The 21,673-nt window shown below is 50.1% G+C and overlaps 1 protein-coding gene across 1 annotated transcript in view; it reads left to right on the top strand.

Annotated features, from left to right (window-relative positions):
* The window catches only part of CEP350 (centrosomal protein 350), an 821,600-nt gene that overhangs the window by 599,523 nt on the left and 200,404 nt on the right, over positions 1 to 21,673 (top strand). Inside the window, exon 28 of the mRNA XM_069232082.1 lies at positions 9,702 to 9,901. Coding sequence (XP_069088183.1) covers positions 9,702 to 9,901 — 200 coding nt within the window. The remainder of the gene's footprint in view (positions 1 to 9,701; positions 9,902 to 21,673) is intronic.

Below are 21,673 nucleotides of genomic sequence, written 5' to 3'. Positions count from 1 at the left end.
GACACCCATTTCAAAGAAAGAGGTGGCCACACCTCTCTCTTACACTAATTCTTTTGTTCTGCCTTCCCATGTTCGAGTAAAGCTCACAAGCAGGAGGGTAGAACAGTGTCTACGGTCAGCAGAAGCACAGCTGGCATGCAGACCCTGCAAGGCTGTACAGGCAGAACTGGGGATCCTTAAAGGAACCTCAAGAGTACATGGTATCATGCAACTAACACTGGAATCTGTGTAGTTGCATGATCCAAGATGTTTGACACAACTAGGTTCAGAGAAGCCATTTTGTAGTTGGATCACTCGTGTTAACCAGTGTCCCCTACATACCTTAAGATGGCTTCCCCACACTTACAAAGCCCAGGGAATGGAGTCTGGGGTTTGTAGGTTTACCTCAGCTCTTGCAGGGGTACCCTCACACTCCAGGACATGCACCCTGCCCTGGGGCGGAAGAGCCTACCAGATGGGTGACTTACAGTGTCCAAGTGCAGTGACCACGATATAAGGCAAGCCTTATATCTAAACTGAAAGGTGCATGCACCACTTAACGCAGGCTGCAATGGCAGGCCTGCAGACAGTTTGCATGGCCTCCCAAGGGTGGCATAAGACATGCTACAGCCCTAGGGAGACCCCTGGTGTGCAGTTTCCCCCTGGGTACCTAAGTACCATATACTAGGGACGTACATGGGGGCACCAGCATGCCAATTGTGGGGTGTAAAAGTTACTAAACAACCATATTTAGAGGGGAGAGCACTGAGACTGGAGTCCTGGTTAGCAGGATCCCAATGTACTACAGTCTAAACACTCCGACACCAGGCAAAAAGTGAGGGTAACTATATCACAAGAATACTACGTTCCTTCAATGTTTTCTTCCGCCAGCCTGGCATTGCATTCCGTGAACACCACATGCCTTTTGTGTCGTTATTTCCGCACCCTGTAGGATACGGTTGCGCAAGTGCTGCCACAGGTCCTGGTACAGTCCCGGGCTATATTCTCCCAAGCAATTGCTGATGGGAGAGATGCAGCAAAGTTGACGATCTGATGTAGACTGGACATGACCGACTCAATGGGCAGAGCGATTGCTTCAACAGTGGCCCTTAGACGCCATGTCTGGTTGAGGACATCTGGCTTTTCGGGGGATGTCACACAAGCCAATTTTAGGGACATGCCCTTTGATGGCACCCATCTCTTCGGAGAGAAAGCAAACTTGGCGCTCAAGCGCTTCAAGGATTCTCATGCTACGTCCAGGTCCTTGGGCCTCGCAGCAGCCCCTCATCTTTCTCATTCTGCTTTTTGCCTCTTTTGTGGCTACAGAAGGCGTGCCCTACCATGTCAATTCCTGTCCAGCCACGTGTCGTGCATGCTGCCAATTCTGTGTTTTCGGAGACATTGGATCCAATGCCCTTGTGGATTAGGGAGCCAGCTGTCCGGCCAGTCCACCACCACCCCCTGCCTCCGAACCTTCCTAGTCTGACTCATCCCCATCAGGGACCAGTTGAGGCAGGAACCGCCTGCTCTGCCGGGAGTCCATTACATCAGACAGGTGGGTTTTGCAGATAGTCTGAAGGGGCTACTCCCTCCCCTTCGAGACGACCCCTCTATTCATGCCACCAATCAACAATCAGATGACTGGGGATCACTTGGCACTTCTCCGGGGCAAACATTAAAACTCTCTTGGACAAGGGAGCCATAGGGAGGGTACCCGTGCCAGATGTAGGTTGTGGTTGCTATTCGCGCTTCTACCCAGAAAGTACAAGGGCCCCCACCCTATCCTAGACCCTTGGTACCTCAATCTCTTCCTCAGGAAGGAGAAGTTCGAACTACTATTGGGTCAGAGACAGATGCCTCTCTGTAGGAAAATGCCTCTGTTGGCATAGTTACCCCCTAACCTTTTGCCTTTTGTTGATGCCAGCTTTGATTGAAAGTGTGCTGGGACCCTTCTAACCTGGCCCCAGCACCAGTGTTCTTTCCCTAAAACTGTACCTTTTGTCTCCACAATTGGCCCAGCCCTGGCACACAGATAAGTCCCTTATAAAGGGTACCCCGGGTACCGAGGGCCCTGTGGCCAGGGAAGGTCTCTAAGGGCTGCAGCATGTATTATGCCATCCTCAGGGACCCCTCACTCGGCAAATGCACACTGCCTCACAGCTTGTGTGTGCTGGTGGGGAGAAAAAGACTAAGTCGACATGGCATTACCCTCAGAGTGTCATGCCCAAAACACACACCTTTGGCATAGGTAAATCACTCCTCTAGCACACCTTACAGCCCTAAGGCAGGGTGCACTATACCACAGGTGAGGGCATAGCTGCATGAGCTCTATGCCCCCTACAGTGTCTAAGCAAATTTGTAGACATTGTAAGTGCAGTGTAGCCATGTAGAGTATATGGTTTGGGAGTTTGTCAAACACGAACTCCACAGTTCCATAATGACTACACTTAATACTGGGAAGTTTGGAATCAAACTTCTCAGCACAATAAATCCACACTGATGCCAGTGTGAGATTTATTGAGAAATGCACACAGAGGGCATCTTAGAGATGCCCCCTGCATGCCAGCCCAACTGCTAGCGCTAGGCTGACCGGTCACTCCTAGCCTGCCACTTCCAGACCAGTTTCTGGCCACATGGGATGAGTGCCTTTGTACACTCTGTGACAGGAACAAAGCCTATCCTGGGTGGAGGTGCTTTACATCTCCCCCTACAGGAACTGTAGCACCCTGCAGTGAGCCCCAAAGGCTCAAGCCTGGTGTTACAGTGCCACAGGGCACTCCAGCTCCAGGGACATGCCCACCCCCCGGACACAGCCCCCACTTTTGGCGGCAAGTCCGGAGAGATAATGAGAAAAACAAGGAGCCGTCACCTCCTCAGCCAGGTCCACCACTAAGGTGACCAGAGCTGATGTGACCCCCCACCTTAGAAAATCCTCCATCTTGCGTTGGAGGTTTTAGCCCAATAGGAATAGGGATGTACCCCCCCTCCACAAAGGGAGGAGGCACAAGGAGGGTGTAGCCACCCTAAGGGACAGTAGCCATTGGCTACTGCCCTCCAACCCTAACACACCCCTAAATTTAGTATTTAGGGGCGACCCTGAACCCAGGAAATCAGATTCCTGATGACCTACAAAGGATTGCTGACCTGAAAACCCAGCAGAGAAGGAGGAAGACGAAAACTGCTTTGGCTCCAGCCCCACCGGCATGTCTCCAACTTCGAAGAGCCTGCACCAGCGACACATCCTGCAGGCCCAGCGACCTCTGCGGACTCCAAGGACTTCCCTGCAACTACAAAGGACCTAGAAACTCCTGTGGACAGTGGACCTGTCCAACCAACCAAGCAAGAAGAAACCAATCTAATCTCACTCCAGAAGTGTGCGTCCCAACCACTGTGCACCCGACCCCCCTTGCCTGTGTCCAGAGAAACCAACGACCCAGAGTGGATTCCCAGGCAACTCTGATGACATGTCTATCCTGGGCTAACCTCTCTGCACCCCCACGACGACGCCTGCAGAGGGAATCCTGAGGACCCCATGACCACGAATGCCCAGAAAGAAGAAACCTGATGCCTGGAAGAAGCACTGCACCAGCAGCGCCCAGGCCTGTGAAGAACCAACCACCGGTGCAGCAGTGACCAGCAGGCGGCCCTCACCCTTGCCCAGTTGGCGGTTGGCCCGAGAAGCACCCCCCCTGTGCCCTGCCTGCAACGTCCGAGTGACCCCCGGGCCCCTCCATTGATTTCAATTACAAACCCGACTCCTTGTTTGCCCACTGCACCCGGCCGCCCCTGTGCCGCTGAGGGTGTCCTTTGTGTGCTTACTTGCGACCCCTCCCCCCAGTGCTCTACTAAACCCCGCTGGTATGCTCCCAGAGGACGCAGGTACTTACCTGCCAGCAGACTAGAACCGGAGCACCCCCCGTCTCAATAGGCGCCCATGTAATTTGGGCTCCTCTTTGACCAATACCCCTGACTGGCCCTGTGTTGCTGGTGCTGGGTGTTTGGGGTTGACTTGAACCCCCCAAAGGTAGGCTACTTATGCCCCAGAGACGGAACTTTTAAGTGCTTTACTTACCACATTAACCTACCTGTACTTACCTCCCACAGGAACTGTTGATTTTTGCACTGTCCACTTTTAAAATAGTTTATTGCCATTTTATGCCAAACCGTGTACATTACTGTTTTGATTCAAAGTCCTATCTATACCTAAGCAAAGTACCTTACATTTAATGTACTTACCTGCAATCTAAATCTTGTGGTTCTAAAATAAGTTATTTCCTGTATGTGTTCAGCAAATGCTTAACACTGCCTTCTGATAAGCCTAACTGCTCGACCACACTACCACAAATAGAGCATTCGTATTATCTATTATTGCCTCTGTCAAGCCTCTTGGGGAACCCCTGGACTCTGTGCACACTATCTCTCACTTACAGATAGTATATAAAGAGCACTCTCCTTTCCCCAATCAGAGCTGGCAGTAGTGACAGATGCTTCACTCCTAGGCTGGGACGGCTATCTGGGAGAGGCAGAGACCAGAGGCATCTGGTGTCCGGTGGAGTCCGGACTCCACATCAGTCTGTTGGAGCTCCCGATCAGGCTGTCATTGAAAGCATTTCTTCCCTCTTTCAAGAGGATGGTAGTGCAGGTATTCACAGACAATACCATCACCATGTGGTACTGGACCAAGCAGGGCTGGATGGGATTGTGAACCCTTTGCCAGTAGGCTTTGCATCTCTGGACATGGCTAGAACAACAGGGCATATCCTTGGTGGTCCAACATCTGGCAGACTCTCTGAACTCCAGAGCGGATGAACTCAGCTGACAATGCTTAGTCAATCACGGATGGCGTTTCCATCTGGAGGTGGCTCAAGGTCTCCTTCAGCAGTGGGCAGTGCCTTGGTTAGATCTGTTAGTCTCTGTAGAGAACGCGAAATGTCAGCAGTATTGCACGTTGGAATTTCTAAGGTGGCAATTGTTCAGCGACGCTTTTTATCAAGGTGAACTCAAGCCTACTGTACGTCTTTCCACCCATACCACTTCTGCTCAGAGTTCTGAAGAAGATCGAGAACGACCAGGCCCAAGTAATCCTTGTGGCTCCGAACTGGGCAAGAAGAGTCGGTTATCCAGAGCTATTGAGCATGGCCGTTGATCCTTCGATCAGACTGCCTCTTTGGGATGATCTTCTGTTGCAGCAGCAGGGGAGAGTTCTCCACACGAACCTGTCCAGTCTCTTCCTTCTTGAGTGGAGATTGAGCGGTGGCGGTTGACAGCTTTTGACCTTGTGTCAAAAGTCTGTAACTTTATTCTGGCAGCCATGCGTCCCACCACAAAAACGGTATACGCCTGTCGGAAGAAATTTGTGGCATGGTGCACAGACAAGGCAGCTGACCCCTTTTCTGCCCCTCTCTCTGAGGTTTTGTTGTTTATATTTTCTCTGCCCCAACAGGGCTCTACTATGAGCACTCTCAAATGTGGTTTTATCTGCTATCTTTGCTTTTTTGAGGTTCCCTGATCAACCTTTGTTTGTCTCCTATTGTTTCTAGCTTCCTTAAAGCCCTTACGCATGTGTTTCCTCCATCCCCATTCATTATACCTGAAAGGGATTGGAATTGTGTTCTGACATTCATAATGTGTGCTCCTTTGGAGCCACTTCACAATTGTCCTCTGAGGCTTCTCACCTTGAAAACAGCCTTCCTTGTTGCCATTACCTCTCCCCGCATTGTGAGTGAACTGCAGGCATTGTCATCTAACCCCCCCTACTTTTCCATCTCTCCTGACGAAGTGGTCCTTCTCACCGGGGCTCCCTTTTTGCCAGAAGTGGTCACGCCCTTTCATGTAAGCCAGTCCATCACCTTGCCTACTTTTACGCACCCCCACAACCTTCTAAGGAAGAAGCCTTATAGAAAAAGAGCGTTGGCGCTCTATCTTGATCATACAAGAGTTCCAGGTGGATGATCAACTCTTTGTCAGTTATATAGGTGCAAAGGAAGTTTGAGCAGTGCAGAAGCAGACCATCTCCTAATGGGTCCTACTCTGTAATAAAAATGTGCCGCGCACTTGCCAAGAAGCAACCACCTGAAGGTTTGCATGCTCATTCTACTGGAGCAACAGCCGCCACCACTCCGTTAGCATGCAGAGTTCCAGTCCTTGATATCTGTCACGCGGTGATGTGGGCATCCTTGCACACGTTCATAAAACACTACTTCTGGGAGAGTCCGGTCTGTAGGGACGGGTACTTAGCACATTTGGTCCTGCAGGACTTTATAGTTTGACCTTGGTTTGCAGACCCACCTCTGGTGATGCTATTGCAAGCGTATATATTCAAAGGTAAGGAATCTGCAACTAGAAGTTTCTATCAGGTGAACAAGTAACCTACTTTGGGAAATTCCTTATCTGGTAGAGACATATTCTAGTTGCAGATTCCTTACTGAGTCAGCCCTGCTCTGCTAAATATTTTCTTGGGACAGGGACTTCTTTCCAGGGCCCTAGTTTTGACGCAGTAGTGATCAGTGTTTTTCATGGCTCTGTGCTTCTGCATGGAAAGTCGTGAAAAGAAACTGATGTCAGCACGCCGGGGTGGCGCCTCTGTAGGACCCACAACACCATATCCGGTGCGGACAACACTGATGATGGATGTGGCCTGGGCTTGAGTGCACACATTCACCAAAAGTTACTACCTTGACAGCCAAGCCCGCAGAGAGAGCCATTGTGCCTGCTCAGTCTTACAGGATGTTTGGTTTAAGGCTACATAAACCAAACATTCTGGTTGGTTTGAGTGGACCTCTACCTTTTTGGTGAAGCTGCTTGGTTAACTATTCCTAAGGCAAGCAACCAGTGGTTAGCAGTATCCATCTGAATAATGAGTTATTTATCTTCAGTAACTATATTTCTAGTAAATACTGTATCTAACTGCAGATTTCTCGTAGCTATTAAACCTCCCCATTCTGTGGTGTGGACATTGGCATCTTCTGAAAAAGGTCCCAAGTTTGTATTCAGCACACTCTTCTGTAATTTGTCTTAGCTGATCCGTGTCCGAGAGTTCGGGAAAAGAAATGACATCAGCACACAGGGGTGGCACTTATTAACACCTGTGCTCACTTCCAGGTTGGTGCAGGTTCGCTGCTAAATCATGTGGAATGACCTGGCAGCATGCAGGAGCTATTGCTTAAAAAACTTTGGATCCTCTGTGACACCTGGGAATATTCTTAATATTAGAACTCTGCAGTTAGAATATCCACCATAAAGAGAATTCCCATTTGTAAGTAACTACCAGCCTGCCACAACCAGACGAGTTTCTGGCCACATGGGGAGAGTGCCTTTGTCACTCTGTGGCCAAGAACAAAGCCTGTACCGGGTGGAGGTGCTTCTCACCTCCCCCTGCAGGAACTGTAACACCTGGCAGTGAGCCTCAAAGGCTCATGCCTTTTGTTCCAGCACCCCAGGGCATCCCAGCTAGTGGAGATACCCGCTCCTCTGGCCACTGCCCCCACTTTTGGCAGCAAGGCTGGAGGAGATAATGAGAAAAACAAGGATGAGTCACCCATCAGTCATGACTGCCCCTAAAGTGCCCTGAGCTGAGGTGACCCCTGCCTTTAGAAATCCTCCATCTACAGATTTGAGGATTCCCCGAGTAGGATTAGGGATGTCCCCCTCCCCAAAGGGAGGAGGCACAAAGAGGGTGTAGCCACCCTGCAGGACAGTAGCCAGTGTCTACTGCCCTCCTGACCGAAACACACCCAGAACCCAGGAAATCCGATTCCTGCAACATACATAAAGAAGAAGGACTGCTGACCTGAAAGCCCTGCAGAGACAATGGAGACGACAACTGCTTTGGCCCCTAGCCCTACCGGCCTGTCTCCAGACTCAAGAACCTGCACAGCGATGCATCCGACAGGGACCAGCGACCTCTGAAGCCTCAGAGGACTGCCCTGAACCGAAGGACCAAGAAACTCCAGAGAACAGCGGCACTGTTCAAAAACAGCAACAACTTTGCAACTTTTTAGCAACTTCTAAAGAACTCACTCTTCCTGCCGGAAAGCGTGAGACTTCATCCTCTGCACCCGACGCCCCCGGCTCAAGCTCCAGAGAACCAACACTGCAGAGAGGACTCCCAGGCGACTGCGACCTCGTGAGTAACCTGAGACGACCCCTCTGCACCCCCACAGTGATGCATGCAGAGAGGATCCAGAGGCTCCCCCTGACCGCAACTGCCTGGAACAAAGAACCCGACGCCTGGACCAAGCACTGCAACCACAGTCCCCAGGGCCAAAAGGAACCAAACTACAGTGCAGGAGTGACCATCAGGTGGCCCTCTGCCTAGCCCAGTCAGTGGCTGGCCCGAGGAGCCCCCCTGTGCCTTGCCTGCACCGTTAGTGACCCCTGGGTCCCTCTATTGACTTCTATTGAAAACCCGATGCCTACTAAGCACACTGTACCCGGCCGCCCCAGTGCCGCTGAGGGTGTGTTTTGTGTGCCTACTTGTGTTCCCCACAGTGCTCTACAAAACCCCCCTGGTCTGCCCTCCGAAGACGCAGGTACTTTACCTGTTGGGAGACAGGAACCGGAGCACCCCTGTTCTCCATAGGCGCCTATGTGTTTTGGGCCCTCCTTTGACCTCTGCACCCAACCGGCCCTGTGTTGCTGGTGTGGTGACTTTGGGGTTGCCTGGAACCCCCAACTGTGGGCTTCCTATGTCCAGGAAACTGAACCTGTAAGTGTCTTACTTACCTGAGAAACTAACCAATACTTACCTTCCCCAGGTACTGTTGATTTTTTTTTTTTTTGCAGTGTCCACTATTAAAATAGCTTGTTGCCATTTTAACATATACTGTGTATGTGACGGCCCTAATTCAAAGTTCCTTACTTACCTATGTGGAGTACTTTGCATTTTATGTATTTACTTCAAATCTTGAATCTTGTGGTTCTAAAATAAATTAAGAAAATATATTTTTCTACATAAAACCTATTGGCCTGGAGTTAAGTCTTTGAGCGTGTGTTCCTAATTTATTGCATGTGTGTGTACAACAAATGCTTAACACTACCCTCTGATAAGCCTACTGCTCGACCACACTACCACAAAAAAGAGCATTAGTATTATCTAATTTTGCAACTATCAGCCTCTAAGGGGAACCCTTGAACTCTGTGCACACTATCTCTCACTTTAAGATAGGATATACAGAGCCAAAGTCCTACACTCTGTGACAATGATTTCTGTATCCTGCACTAAAAACCTGTTTTCCTACAAATTGTAAGCTTGCTGCAACTCATTGATCTGCATGTTGTATATGTCTCTGCAACATATGTATTATCACTGTTTCTAAATTCTATTTCCGATGGAATTTCATATTAGTATTGGTAATGCAATAATGCAATACCAGTTATATTTAAGGTTATTATTAGATGATTGAGTAATGTTTTGTGTGTTGATGTTAACGTACTTATTAGTGGAATAATTAATTATCTGATATATTTGATGCTGTTAGACATTTCAATAGTGCAGTGCCCGTTTGGGATCAGATTAGCATTTGCCCAATTTATTCTCTAGTTTTGGAATGTCTGCATTGGATTCAGTGAAACTGAGCCATACACCTAATGCAGTTATTCATTGAGTAAATTATTTCTGCTGTTTGTCTGTCATTGTATCTCTTCTGAATAGGTAATAGTTTCTAATACCTTGGATTGGCAGCCAAGATTTCTGTGAGTGATATTTTTTCCTGTCATCTCAGATTTCTGACTAAACGTGAGCAGAAGCTGATGCAGCGACGACAGCATGCTGAGGAGCTGCTACAGTGGAAACGTCGCCTGGATGCAGAAGAGGCTGAAATAAGACGAATCGAGAAGCAAGCCCTTGTAGTGTGGGACCGCGAGCGCCTCAAGCCAAACACTTCTTGGCACGAGCCAGAGGAGCCAAGGACAGAAGGCAAAGGTAAGATTTGATGATCAGTATTGGCAAAGTGTCTCCATTTTTGCAAAGTGTCTGTGCATGCAACGCTGAGGAAACATGTATTCCCTATATAGTCCAACTTAGGTGATTTCCTTAGCCTGAATGAAGGGAATTGTGAAAAGTCTACTATCTCACGTGGCCCACAGACTCTGGTACAGAGAATCCACTGGAGCAGATTATCTCTGGTTCCCACAACCTCAAGTGGAGGAATTGGAGAGTTTGTCTTGTAACAGTGCCCGCTGGGGACATACATCTAGTTGGAGGATATGTGTTCTTGAGTCAGTGAACTGAAATCTTCATTTTCATGAGCCTGTTGAAGTAGAACTCCCTTCCAGCTCTAGATATATCTACTTGAAGGTGTCCCCAGGCCCTCCATTACGACGGTCTTTGATCTGTTGTTCAAGATTGCCCTTCCTGGATAAAGAAGTAAGCTGGTCCTTGCCTTTTCTTACTTTGCTCTTTGACAGTTCACATATTATGACCACACTGAGTTCACAAAAGGAGGAGCAAGTGGTTTTACAGTACTTAATAAAAGTATATTTATTGGGTTCCCTGTTACATCATGATGCTAACTAAATGCCAGTTTTGCTACATGATGACAGACACGAAGCAGGGAAACGTATGGTGATTTTGCCCATAATAAATGTAGTTTCTATGTGACACACACGGTGGAAGCAGGCATGCTAGCATCAAACCAAGTGCTTTTGGCTATTGGAAATATTAGCAGACCTTCCAGCCAGCACTTTTGAAAGGTGCCGCTGTGCTAATTCTTTTGGTATTCAGTTTCTGGATTTTGCCTGAAAGTGCACCACTTGAAAATAGGTGTAATTTGTAACTGGTCCTTTTTCTCCAGTTCTGGTACATACTCCTAGCCAGTGAAGATCCAGTACAAAATATACACCTCTAAGGGAAGAATGCCCCTGGCATAAAGAACAGAGCTTCTCCAGACCTTAAGCTCACGGAATATGTTGCTTACATCTAACAGTGGTATCTGTACTACTAGTTTTAGACATGCATTTGAATGTCTGAAACATACATACACATTATTTGAAACTTTGGCCAGTGGTTCCCAGAATTTCCACTTGCCTTTTTGGAGATGTGGCAAATGCCACTAGCCACTTTGTCCGCCGGAGTGCAGCAAATATAACACAGGATTTTGCTGGTAAGAGACTAGGTTTGTGGAGGGGGGGCATGGCCTGACGCAGATGGTGACAATGGCAGATTGAGGAGCTCCTGACTCCTGAGCTCCAACCGATATCATCTTATAGTTCAGTTGGCCCCCACACGCACCCGGAGAGGGGGTAGACTCCCATGAGTAAGGGGGCCCCCTTTTTGTGCTGGAGCAGAATGGGCCAAAAAGCTGAGTAGGAGCGGACAAGGCTGCATAAGATGGCTCCCACTGCGGCTGAGATTGAGGCCTAGTGAGAAGGCCTCGTGGCGTGGAGGCAGCAGCGAGGGCTTGTAGACAGCTTGGCTACTACGAGGGCACGTGCGAGGTGTACGGGGTGTCTGAGGCAGTACCAAAGATTGGCCCCTGCTGGAGCGGTGTGTGGCAGAAAGAGGTAAGCAGACCCTGATCGGTGGAGGGGGAAAGATCAGAGCCGCAGTCTGGCAGTGAGGAGATACGACAGCGGAGGTGCTGCAAAGACCTCACCTGAGCAGATGTGTGGTCCTGGCTGGGGCCAGAGGCAGGGGCTGGCATAGTGTGGACCTGGAGAGAAGGGAGTGACTGCGGGGAGCAACAGTAATGAACACAAGGAATTGGCCCGAGGAGGCAGAAGCTGAGACACTGTTGAGATTGGCCGGGGAGGGTTGTGGGGTTACTATGAGGAGTGCCACAGAGGCTGTGCTCTCCCCCTCCTATGTCTTAATATATGCGTCCCGGATGGGAGTTTGAGTGTGGGGGAGGAGAGGGGAAACCAGTTTGGAGGTCAGTACTGGAGGGCCCTTGCCCCCTGCGATTTGGAAGCAGAGACTGGGGTGCTGTTGACTGTTCATTGGAGACTTTGCCCCCTCTGGGGAGGAAAGCAATGATCTCTAGCAGCGGCATGTCAGGGGGAGCAATCGGAGAGTTACTGAACTATAATTGAGTGTGAGTTGCCCCTCCCTGCTATGTTGGATTTAGTTGCCTGTTGTGCCACAATAGAGAGGCAAGGGCGGTGAAGGTCAATACCTGGAGGTTGGTGCTGGTGGCAGAACCTGAGGGGAGGCAGCCGGGGGACTCCCCAGCCTGGACCCAGCATAAGACCTTGGCGTGATAACGTGAGGCGGAGGTGAGAACTAAAGGCACGGACTGTGTGGAGCCTTGGGTCCACTGTCTTGAGGAGGACATACTGAAAGATTAGGAATAATATTGGAGGGTGAATCGCCCAAGAGCATAGGTAATCACAATGGGGAAGGCAGCAAGAAAAAAGGTCACTACCTCGCCGGCAGATGAGGAACTAAGTACGGAAGAGAATGCGAGTCCAACACTGGAAAATGTAATTCAAGCGATAACAGCCGCAAGGGAGGCGTTAGAGACCAAAGTAGACACTCTGGGACAGACTTGGGCCTGCTTAGAGATGACCACTTCCGGCTGGCAGAGCGACTCGCCCCTACAGAACGAGAGGTGACCGGAATACTCCCAGCAGTAGCAGATCTAACCAATAAGCTAATTACCATGGTTGCAGAAGTGAGGATATTAGAACTGCAGGCTAAGGATGCAGAAAATAGATCCTGACGCAATAATATCCAATTGGTGGGACTGCTGGAGCGAGTGGAAGGGGATAGTATGATAGATTATTTAGAAAGCTTTATTCGAGCTAAGCTCCCACAGGAAAGATTGTCCCCCTTCTTCGCCATGGATCGAGCGCATTGGGTGCTAGGCAACCTGCCCCGGCCGGTTGTAGTCCAGCTCCTTTTTTTTTTTTTTTTTTTTTTTTTTTTTACAAAGACCGAGATTATATTCTGACTCAGGCCCATAGGCAGGGTGACTTGATCATAAACAACATCAAAGTGAACATCTTCCCTGATTTCTCTCGAGAAGTTCAAAAGCGGCGATCTACCTTTAATGAAGCTAAAGAAAAAGACTATGACAAATGGGGGTGAAATACGGTATGTTATTCCCAGCAAGTCTCCGAGTGGTGACTGATGAGAAGGTCCTATTTTTCAACTCCCCGCAAAAAGTCTGGAATTGGACCGATGCCCATCCGTAGCCAGGGCCAAGTGGAATGCAAGGGACGCAGTGACCATTGGGACCGTGCAGAAAGAGAGGGGTTCGACCGCGAAGTACAATTTCTCAATTTGTACAGGAATCCCAAAGCAAAATGAGACGAGGCAGTCTTCCAACTGCGGGGTTCTGACACTGGATCCCTACCTCCAACACGAGCAGTTGATCCAGAAGACTCAGAATCGGACTCAGCCTCAAATATGTCTAGCATACCTAGTACACTACTGCCCCTTGTTACTCCTGGAACCGCAGATAACATTTTGTAATACCTGACCGCACTACAGTTGAAGCCCGTTTCATAAGATTGGGGGAGGGGGCTCACAGGACACCACCCTGCAATCGCCTGGGGCAGAAATGAATTGATGACTGCAACTGTGAGATGCATAAGATTACCTGTCATAAGCTCCTGGGTGGTGCTCTTGGTTGGGGGCTCGAAGTGGAGTCCCAAGCTGCTTGAATATGCAAGTTAAGTGGAACAGTCCACATTCTATGGTTGGATATGGCCTTCTTTGGACAAGGGGCTTTGCTCGATTTGCCCTGTGGGGTTGGGATACATTGAGAGTTGGGAAGTTGAGTTATTTGGGAGTTAGAAAATTGCATCAATACCCAAGTGTAGGAAGCTGGCTCTGTATATACTATATCAAAATGAGCTATAGTGTGCACAGAGTCCAGGGGTTCCCCAGAGGCTTAACAGAGGCTAAAGTAGATCATGCTAATGCTCTCTTTTGTGGTAGTGTGGTCGAGCAGAGGGTAGTGCAAAGTATTTTTTACACACACACAGACAATAGAAGAAGCCCACTGTAGGAAAATGCCACCGTTGGCATGGTCCCCCCCCCCCCAACGGGATGACAGCTTTGATTGAAAGTGTGCTGGGACCCTGCTAACCAGGCCCCAGCACCAGTGTTATTTTCCTAAAACTGTACCTTTGTTTCCACAATTGGCACAGCCCTGGCACACAGTTAAGTTCCTTGTAAAAGGTACCCCTGGTGCCAAGGGCCCTGTGGCCAGGAAAGGTCCCTAAGGGCTGCAGCATGTATTATGCCATCCTCAGGGACCCCTCACTTAGTAAATGCACACTGCCTTGCAGCTTGTGTGTGCTAACGAGGAGAAAAGACACACAAAATGCACCCTCAGCAGGACAAGGGCGGCCGGGTGCAGTGTATGAGGTAAGAGTCGGCATTCAGGTAGGAATCAATGGAGAGACCCGGGGGTCACTCTGACGATGCAGGCTGGACACAGGTGGGCTTCTCGGGCCAGCCACCGACTGGGCAAGAAGGGGGCCGCCTGCAGGTCACTCCTGCACCGGTAGTTGGTTTGGCATAGGGGCGGCGGGTGCAGTGATTCTACCAGGCGTTGGGTTCCTTTGTTACCGGGCAGTCGTGGTCAGGGGGAGCCTCTTGAGCTTCTCTGCAGGCATCAGTGTGGGGGTGCAAGGAGGTCATCTCAGGTTGTCCACGTCGTTGGAGTCCCCTGGGGGTTCTCTCTGCAGTGTTGGTTCTTCTGGACACGAGCCGGGGGCATCTGGTGCAGAGTTTTGGGGACTCACGCTTCCGGAGTGAGGCTGAAGACTCTTTAAAGATGGTTGTTTCTTTGTTTCTTGGACAGAGCCACTGTCCCCGGGAGTTTCATGGTCCTTTGGGTGCAGCTTAGTCCTCTGAGTCCTCAGAGGTCGCTGGTCCCGCTGGATGCTTCGCTGTGCAGGTTAGTTGTGTCAGGTCAGTAGTCCTTCTTGTTGTTGCAGGTCGTCAGGAATCTGGTTTCCCGGGTTCAGGGTCGCCCCTAAATACTCAATTTAGGGGTGTGTTTAGGTCTGAGGGCAGTAGCCAATGGCTACTGTCCTTGAGGGTGACTACACTCTCTTTGTGCCTCCTCCCTGTGAGGAGGGGGGCACATCCCTAATTCTATTGGGGGAATCCTCCAAAACAAGATGGAGGATTTCTTAAGGCAGGGTTCACCTCACCTCAGCTCAGGACACCTTAGGGGCTGTCCTGACTGGAGAGTGACTCCTCCTTGTTTTTCTCATTATCTCCTCCGGATTTGCCGCCAAAAGTGGAGCTGTGTCTGGAGGGGCAGGCATCTCCACTAGCTGGAGTGCCCTGGGGTGCTGTAACACCAGGCTTGAGCCTTTGAGGCTCACCGCCAGGTGTTACAGTTCCTGCAGGGGACGGTGTGAAGCACCTCCAACCCGCACAGGCTTTGTTCCTTGCCACTGAGTGACAAAGGCACTCACCCCATGCGGCCAGAAACTCGTCTGGATGTGGCAGGCTGTCAGAAACTGGTCAGCCCAGCACTAGTAGTGGGACTGGTAGACAGGGGGCATCTCTAAGATGCCCTCTGTGTGCATTTCTCAGTACATCCCACACTGGCATCAGTGTGGATTTATTGTGCTGAGATGTTTGATACCAAACTTCCAAGTGTTCAGTGTAGCCATTATGGAACTGTTGAGTTTGTTTGACAAACTCCCAGACCATATACTCTTTATGGCTACCTTGCACTTACAATGTCTAAGAATTGGCTTAGACGCTGTAGGGGCATAATGCTCATGCAACTATGCCCTCACCTGTGGTATAGTCCACCCTGCCTTAAGGCTGTAAGGCCTGCTAGAGGGGTGACTTACCTATGCCATAGGCAGTGGGTTGTGGGTATGGCACTCTGTGGGGAGTGCCATGTCGACTTAGTCATTTTCTCCCCACCAGCACACACAAGCTGTGGGGCAGTGTGCATGTGCTGAGTGAGGGGTCCCCAGGGTAGCATAATACATGCTGCAGCCCTTAGAGACCTTCCTTGGCCACAGAGGCCTTGGTACCAGGGGTACCATTTACAAGGGACTTATCTGTGTGCCAGGGCTGTGCTGATTGTGGAGACAAACGTACAGTTTAGGGAAAGGACACTCTTCCTGGGGCCTGGTTAGCAGGGTCTCAGCACAGTTTTAGCCACAACTATTATCAACAAAAGGCAAAAGGTTAGGGGGTAACCATGCCAACAGTGGCATTTTCCTACATGATTACAGCATTCAACCCCTATGTACGGACTTGTCAATCAGTAGACGGCTATGCGTCAATGGCCGCAGTGATACCCAGGTTCGACGATTGCCTCATCTCCCTCAGTTTATCAAGTATCGCATCCCAACTAATGGCCAAGGGGTACTTCCCGGAGGCCCATTTTGTCCTCCCTACGCAGCGCCACTCCCTCCGCCTCCACCCACACCACAAAGGAGTTCCCCCATGATGTTAATGTAGGTGGGCTGTGGCTTTCCAACCTCTGGTAATGAGACGTCTAGCGGCTAGGAGCCCAAGGTCAATAAATCTTGACGAGGCTTTGTGTCTCTTGGTCCTGGGGTATAGCCCCAGCAGACAAGCTTCTCATGTGGATAGGAATGGGTGCGACGTGCAGTCCGACAGTCGTGTCACTACTCTACACCAGTAGGCACCAAGAGAGTGACAGGACCAAAGCATGTGAAGCAAGTCCGCTCCCGCCAGCGCACAACGAGGGCATGCTGTATTTAACTGCTGGTAGTATTTGTTTAGGATGGGTAACATAAGATAGGTCCTGTGAAGAATGTAAAACTGGATGAGATGGAACCTAGATTTGCAGGGGATATTAGTGTGGCTAGACAGTATTGCAGCCCATGTCGTGTCAGAACAAGGCCTGGTAATATCTGTCTCCCATCTGGTACGCTGCGCAGCACAATTATGGGCTGTTTGTGAACTGAGGGCATCAGTAAACCATGGCACTAGGTGTCTACCTTGCCACATGACGTGCATATACTGCAGTAGTAGGTGTGTTGGCGGTTCAGTTGTTATGTCCCGTTAGTGCCTCTTCAACGTTGCTATCAGGAAGCTGTGCAGCAAGAATTGTTCCGTGGACAGACCCGTCTCTGCCGCCAGTGTGGTGAATGGAATGAGTTTGTCCTCTTCGTAAAGGTCACCTAATGTGTGGATCTAGTGGAGGCCAATCACTTAGTCCACCACATATTGTTTAGGTTCATAGAGAGGTCTATCCCAGCCTTCTTCAACAAGTGCCAGTGGTCCCCTTACAGGATGGCCCAACAGAAGCTTAAAGGGGGAAACCCTACTCCCTTCTGTGGTACCTCTCTGTAGTCGAAAAGAAGGCAGGACAGGAGGACATCCCATCTCCTTTTGAGTTTTTCAGGGACCTCCATGTCATGCCCTTCAATGTCCTCTTGAAACTCTCAAGAAGTCCACTGGTTTGTGGATGGTATGATGTGGTGAATTTGTAAGTCACCCCACACTCTTTCCACATGTGTTTCAGGTAAGCTGACATGAAGTTTGTACCTCTGTCAGAAACCACCTCCTGGGGAAACCCTCTCTGGTAAAAATACCAGTTACGGCTTTGGCTACTGCGGGGCAGTAGTTGACCTAAGGGGAGTTGCTTCAGGGTATCTGGTAGAATGAGCCACTACTACTAGTATGTACTGGTTCCCTGACTCTGTGGGTGGTTCAACTGGACCCACAATGTCCTCATCAACCCTTTCAGAGGGTACCCCCACCACTGGAAGTGGAATGCGTGGGCTTTTGGGTGGCCACCTGTCTTGCCACTGGCTTGACAGGTGACACGGGAGCTACAAAACCCCATCACTTTCTGGGACATATTGTCCAGTAAAAGTGGTTTACAAGTCTGCTCCACGTTTTGGTCTGTCCCGAATGCCCAGTTAGGGGTTGTCATGAGCCAAAGTGAGGATAAACTCTTTAAACTCATGAGCCACTACCACTCTCTTAGTTGCACCAGATTTGGCGTCTCTGGCATAATTTTTTTTATTTTTTTTTATTTTTTTTTATTGTATTATAAACACTGCAGTATACTACAAAACCAAATGGGATCACGGTCCCGGCATTTATAAACAATTGTATATCAAAGAGTAAAAAAAAAACGGACGAAATAATACGGTAATACCATTTGTGCTACGAGAACACGATATACTGTTCAAATCGGACGTGCAGTGGGAAAAGGGAATTAAAAGAAGTATAGATAGGGGTGAGAAATAGGGAGTAAACAGATAAGCAGGCAAACAAAGTATTGTGTCGACGGTCACTCAGGATGTGGTCAAGAAAGGGTAAGGAGAGGAGGCAAATGGGCGAACTAGTTGTGCAGCAGGGGTTTGAGGGCGAAAGCACCTGGTTTCCCAGGGGCACAAAATAGGTTTATCGCTGTGCCGATATCTGGATTGGGAACAGATCAGAGAGCACTGGTATCGCGGGGCGCTCAGCCTAACATCTTAACCTTCAGGGTCACAACGCTTAGATATTAGTATGCTCTAGGGTTGTGGATTGTCAGGGTAGCTGCACGGTGAAAATAATAGGATGTGGGTCTCCTGTTGCCGCTTGGCTAGTTCAGGCTGGTACTATGTATTCTACTCATGGTACGTGTTGAAGGATCTATGAAAAAGGTCACCTGAAGATGATGGGGAGGATCAGTATGTAGCCTCTAGCGAGGTTAAGGAAGAGAAAAGAGAAAATAAAGAATCAGAGTAGGGAAGAAAAGAAAGGAGAGGAATAAGCAGTAAAGAAAAGAAAGAGTAAAAGACAATGGAGGAAGAGGGGGATAGGGAGGGGAGAGGGTAGGAAGGTGGGGGGGGGGGGGTGTTGTTTCCGGGTGGTTTGCTATCTTCCCACTGTGAGGAAGGGGGCCCACACCTGAGTAAATACTTGGGCTCGGTCTTGTAGGTTATAGATGATTCTCTCGTGCGTGGCTGTGCGGGTCGTGGCTACGATCCATTCTTCCGGGGCTGGGGGGGGCCTCTGACCGCCAATGGCGGAGTATGCCTATTTTTGCAGTAGCTAGTGCAGTGTGCAGCAATCTTTTGTGTGGTCTAGAGAGGTCAGGTAGGGAGGTCGTATCGTGCAAGAGTATGAGGGAAGGGGGGAGTGGCGACTGGAGCAGCATAGATTCGGCTAGAGTGGAACTCACAGCGTCCCCGAGTGGTCGAACTGTGGGGCAGTCGGTCAGAATATGTTTGAGATCGCAGGATGTCTCTGGGCATCGCCAGCACTTCGCATGCGGGAGGAGCCCTGTCCTGTGTAGTTTCGCTGGGGACCAGTGCCAGTCGTGTAAGAGACAGAACTTTAAGCGTGCCTCCCGAGTACCTCTGTCCAAGGCTTCCAGAACGTCTTCCCATTCGTCTGGATCCTGGGCTACTTGCATTCGGGTTTTCCATTGCAAACGTAGTCTATCCGCTAGGGGCTGGGAGTAGAGTGGTCTGGTGATTAGGTCATAGAGACCTGCCATTACTCCCTTATGTTGCCCCCACTGTTGCAAATAAGCCACTATGGGTGAGGACTGGGACCCCCGTCAAACAGCGTCACCTCCCAGGGAGATACAGTGCTTAAGTTGTAGATATCTCCATTCCTGGCTCGGCTGGAGACCGAACTCTTCCTGCAGCCTGGGGAAGGGTTTGAGCACGTAGTTTTCTAGGACCTGCGAGAGGGTAAGGATGCCGGCCCTCCTCCACTGTAGCCAGTTGAGTACCTCACCGCCTATCCGGAGACCGCTGTTGCACCATAGGGACGCCTGGGCATGGATGAGGGGATGAACCCTAAGTAATCTGTGGACCCTTCGCCAGGCTGCCCTAGACGCCTTCAGAATAGGATTCACCGTGGTGACGGATGGGAGATCGTCACTGTAAGGTCCCCCGAGTCCCTCATTCGCAAACAACAGCTGTCTTTCCACTGCGGTCCACAGAGGCGGGTCTGGTGCTTTTGACAAAGTTTGGGATAGTTGGGACAGTTGCAAAGCTAGAGAGTAATGCTCCACCGACGGGAGCCCCATGCCCCTGTGTAAACGGCGGGCTAGGAGCTTGGCAGGTGATAGTCGCATTGGACCCCACACATGATCTAATGAGCGCATCTATGCCTCGTAGTGTAGGGAGGGGTATCTGTAGGGGGAGGAGTCCCAGGATGTAGGTGAAGTGGGGTACTGTGGCCATCCTGACCGCCTGCACTCGGCCCCACATTAAGATGCCCAATTGGGTCCATTTTGCAAAGTCAAGTTTCGTCCGCGCAATGAGGGGTTCGATATTGTCCGCCACCATGTGTGCCAATCCCGGATTGACTAGTACTCCCAAATATTTAAGGCGTTTCGGCGTCCAACGGAATGGACAACCTAGAAGTGCTGCCTTTGTAGTTACTCGCGAAAGGGGAAGTGCCTCACTCTTATCCCAATTAATGCGATAACCAGATAGGGTTGCAAATTCCTCAATGACCTCTAGCAAGGCTGGTATGGATCGTTCTAAGTCCGTGAGGGTTAGTAGGACGTCATCGGCATACAGGTAGATTTTGGAAATACCTTCAATTAACGGTAGGCCGGATATGAGGGGGGAGGATCAAATAGCTATGGCCAAGGGCTCCATCGCTAGCAGGAACAAAAGAGGGGAGAGGGGACAACCCTGTCGTGTTCCTCTACAGATAGGGAAAGGGTCCAAGAGGAAGCCTCCACAGTTGACTCTGGCCACAGGCTGGTCATAAAGCAGCCGTACCATAGAGATAAATTTGTCTCTCAGGCCGAATCTCTCCATTGCCACGAACAGGTAGGGCCCTTCTGTGCAGTCAAACGCCTATTCAGCGGCTAGGGACAGGGCTAACGCCGTCTCCGGTGAGTCCCTTGCGGTCCATAGGGTATGACAGAGGGTGCGCAGGTGATTCCTAGAGGTGCGGCCTGGTACAAATCCCACCTGTGTATGGTGAATTAAGGACGGTATTACTTTGCGTAGTCTGTTTGCCAAAACGCTTGGTAAAATTTTGATGTCTCCGTTTAGGAGAGAGATGGGTCGATGGCTGCCACATAGTAGAGGGTCTCTCCCGGGTTTTGGTATAATGGCTATCGTGGCGTTATTGGATATGGCCCCCAGTGTCTGTGTTTCACAGGCTTCATTCAGGGCCGCGTGCAGGATATCGATCGCCTCTTTCCCTACCCACTTGTAGAATTCCACCGGGTATCCGTCCTCCCCGGGTGATTTGTGGTAGGGGAGGTCGGAGATGACTTTATCTAATTCCTGCCTGCTTATTTCCCCTTCCAGGAGACTGCGGCCCTCCTCTGATAGGGAGGGGAGAGCAAGGCCTTCTAAGAAGTTGGCAGTCTGTGTCAGACTAGCTGTTGTTTCCAGTGTATAGAGGCGTCTGTAAAACAGCGCAAATTCATTTGCAATAGCTTGCGGGTGTGTCAGTATTTCCCCAGAGGAGGAACGGATAGCCGGGATAGCCAAATCGGCTGTTCTTTGGCGAAGTTGGGCTGCCAGCAGTCGTCTAGCCTTCTCGCCTTGTTCATAGTGTCTCCCTTGTAACCTCTGCAGTGCATATTCAGCCTGGGTGGTATACAGCTCGTTGAGAGCCATTTGGGCACACTCTAGTTTTCGGCGTCCTGGAAGGGAGGGATGCGCCGTATATTGCCTGGTAAGTCGACGAATGTCGAGTTCCAGTGTCTCCTTTTGCTCTTTCCTATCTTTATTCGCCAGTGCGGCATCTCGCATGAGCTGGCCTCATATCGAGGCCTTGGCTGCGGCCCACATGATTCGACTTGAATTTACAGTGCTT

Source organism: Pleurodeles waltl, chromosome 4_2 (assembly GCF_031143425.1).
Source record: "Pleurodeles waltl isolate 20211129_DDA chromosome 4_2, aPleWal1.hap1.20221129, whole genome shotgun sequence".
In the NCBI taxonomy this organism is placed as follows: domain Eukaryota; kingdom Metazoa; phylum Chordata; class Amphibia; order Caudata; family Salamandridae; genus Pleurodeles; species Pleurodeles waltl.
This window is presented reverse-complemented; position numbering and strand designations above follow the sequence as displayed.